At 36.3% G+C, this 1,743-nt stretch overlaps 1 protein-coding gene across 1 annotated transcript; it reads right to left on the reverse strand.

The window, feature by feature from the left end:
* Positions 1-1,743, reverse strand: LOC132753395 (uncharacterized). The gene has a single exon (XM_060743859.1). The coding sequence runs from the start codon at positions 1,741-1,743 to the stop codon at positions 1-3; it is 1,743 nt and encodes a 580-aa protein (XP_060599842.1).

Genomic DNA, 1,743 nt, shown 5'->3' on the forward strand with positions numbered 1-1,743 from the left:
TCATGATATTTTGAATTTCTTTAGTTTAAGATTCCCAATACAACTATTTGTAACAACAAGAAATGATTTATCACGTGAGACACATGCCTTATACGGCAAATCCATATATATCTTGTGTGATGACAAGATCTGACCTGTTTGTGATATCTGCACGATGGAGTCTGTTCCATTACTGCAAACAAAGATAGTATCAGAAGGACCAACTGCTACACCGCATGGGTTCTGTATTCGATCATCCTTTACTTCTACTTTCGTGTTTGTCTTGGCGTCATAAATGTAGACCGTATGCTCGTATCTTTCTGCAATCACCACTTTGTCACTGCTCCGAATATAAGTACAAGCGTTTGCGTCTAAAGAATATGTTTTGTTCGAAAACATCATACTAAAATCTTTTTCCACTCCTGTCAATGTTAAAATACGTACAGGTCTTTGGTAATCAATAGTCCCTACAATAAATTGTCTGTTATCTTTTAAACAAATAGAGTCGTACTTCGTTTTTACTTCAAATTTTCGTAATGAAATTATTTCGTTAGATTTTCTAACTTTAAAAAATTCTACTCTATAATCGCTACCACTTGTTATCGCTACTTCTTCCTCAGTTACAGCAACAACAGACTGTGGGACATAGGATAATTGACATGATCCTACTTTCTCCAGCTTCTCATTATACACTAAACATTTTTTGTTTTCATTATCAACCGCTACCACTCTTCCATCGGGTAGAAAGTCTATTCCTGTATATAACGGTTCACTTCTGTCATCTCCCGTCTTCTTTAAATCAATAGAAGAAACTGGTGTTAATGACATATCTGCACTCATATCTCCTTGTCGAAGAAACTGTAAGGTGAGTTGTCCCGGAACATATTCAGTAATTGGAAGTGGTGGCAGATTTATTGTTTCGTCAAAATGAAAAGAAGCACTCGCCGTCTCTAAGTTTTGATATTCCTCAGAAACGTTTGTGTAGAGAGTTTTGACGTCATTTTCCATGATATGTTCTACAATGAATTGTTGAGCTGAACTTCCATTCCTGTAAACGCTATCAATTGTTTCCAAACGCGTTCTTGCATCAGATAAATAATTATCGGTTCGCGTTTGCCTTTTTGTAAGTTTTGTATGTGATTCTGCCTGAAAAGATTTGGCTCTTTTAACGATGGAAACTTCCAAATCTTCAAACATTCGAATAACTTCATCTCGCACTTGTTTAATTGTTTCTGGAATTCTATTTACGTCTTGGTCTAATTTCTCTCTTGAGGACATGATTTGTTCAATTATGCCCTCAGCCTTTTCTTTGATAGCCAGCAATTTTTCCTTTATCAATGAATTTGAAGACATCAAATTCCCAGCAAGCTTTTGAACTTCTACAACGCTTTCACATTTACGATGGTCAACTATAGCACAGGTACTACAACAGAGCTGATTCTCATCTTCGCAGAAAAATTTTATCAACTTTTTGTGTTGATTACATCGCTCTAATCCCTTTATATCAAAGGATCGTTGTTTCATTACATCTGTATCCGCATTCACAAATTTGTGAGTTTTGACGATAGAAAGTACGTTATGTACTTTAATGCATTCAGTACACTGGTGTTCGTTGCAATCTAAACAAAACTTCTCAGCTTCAGTTTGCTTATCCTTACTTAAACACGATTGACACAGAATGCCCTTGATAGAACCGGGAACTTCATCGTTCCCAGAACAAGGAGCTTCATCGTCCTCTTTTAATTTCCCCAAAGAATCCGCCAT

The sequence above is a fragment of the Ruditapes philippinarum genome, unplaced genomic scaffold, assembly GCF_026571515.1.
Source record: "Ruditapes philippinarum isolate M1 unplaced genomic scaffold, ASM2657151v2 ctg4_1_1_1_1, whole genome shotgun sequence".
Taxonomy (NCBI): domain Eukaryota; kingdom Metazoa; phylum Mollusca; class Bivalvia; order Venerida; family Veneridae; genus Ruditapes; species Ruditapes philippinarum.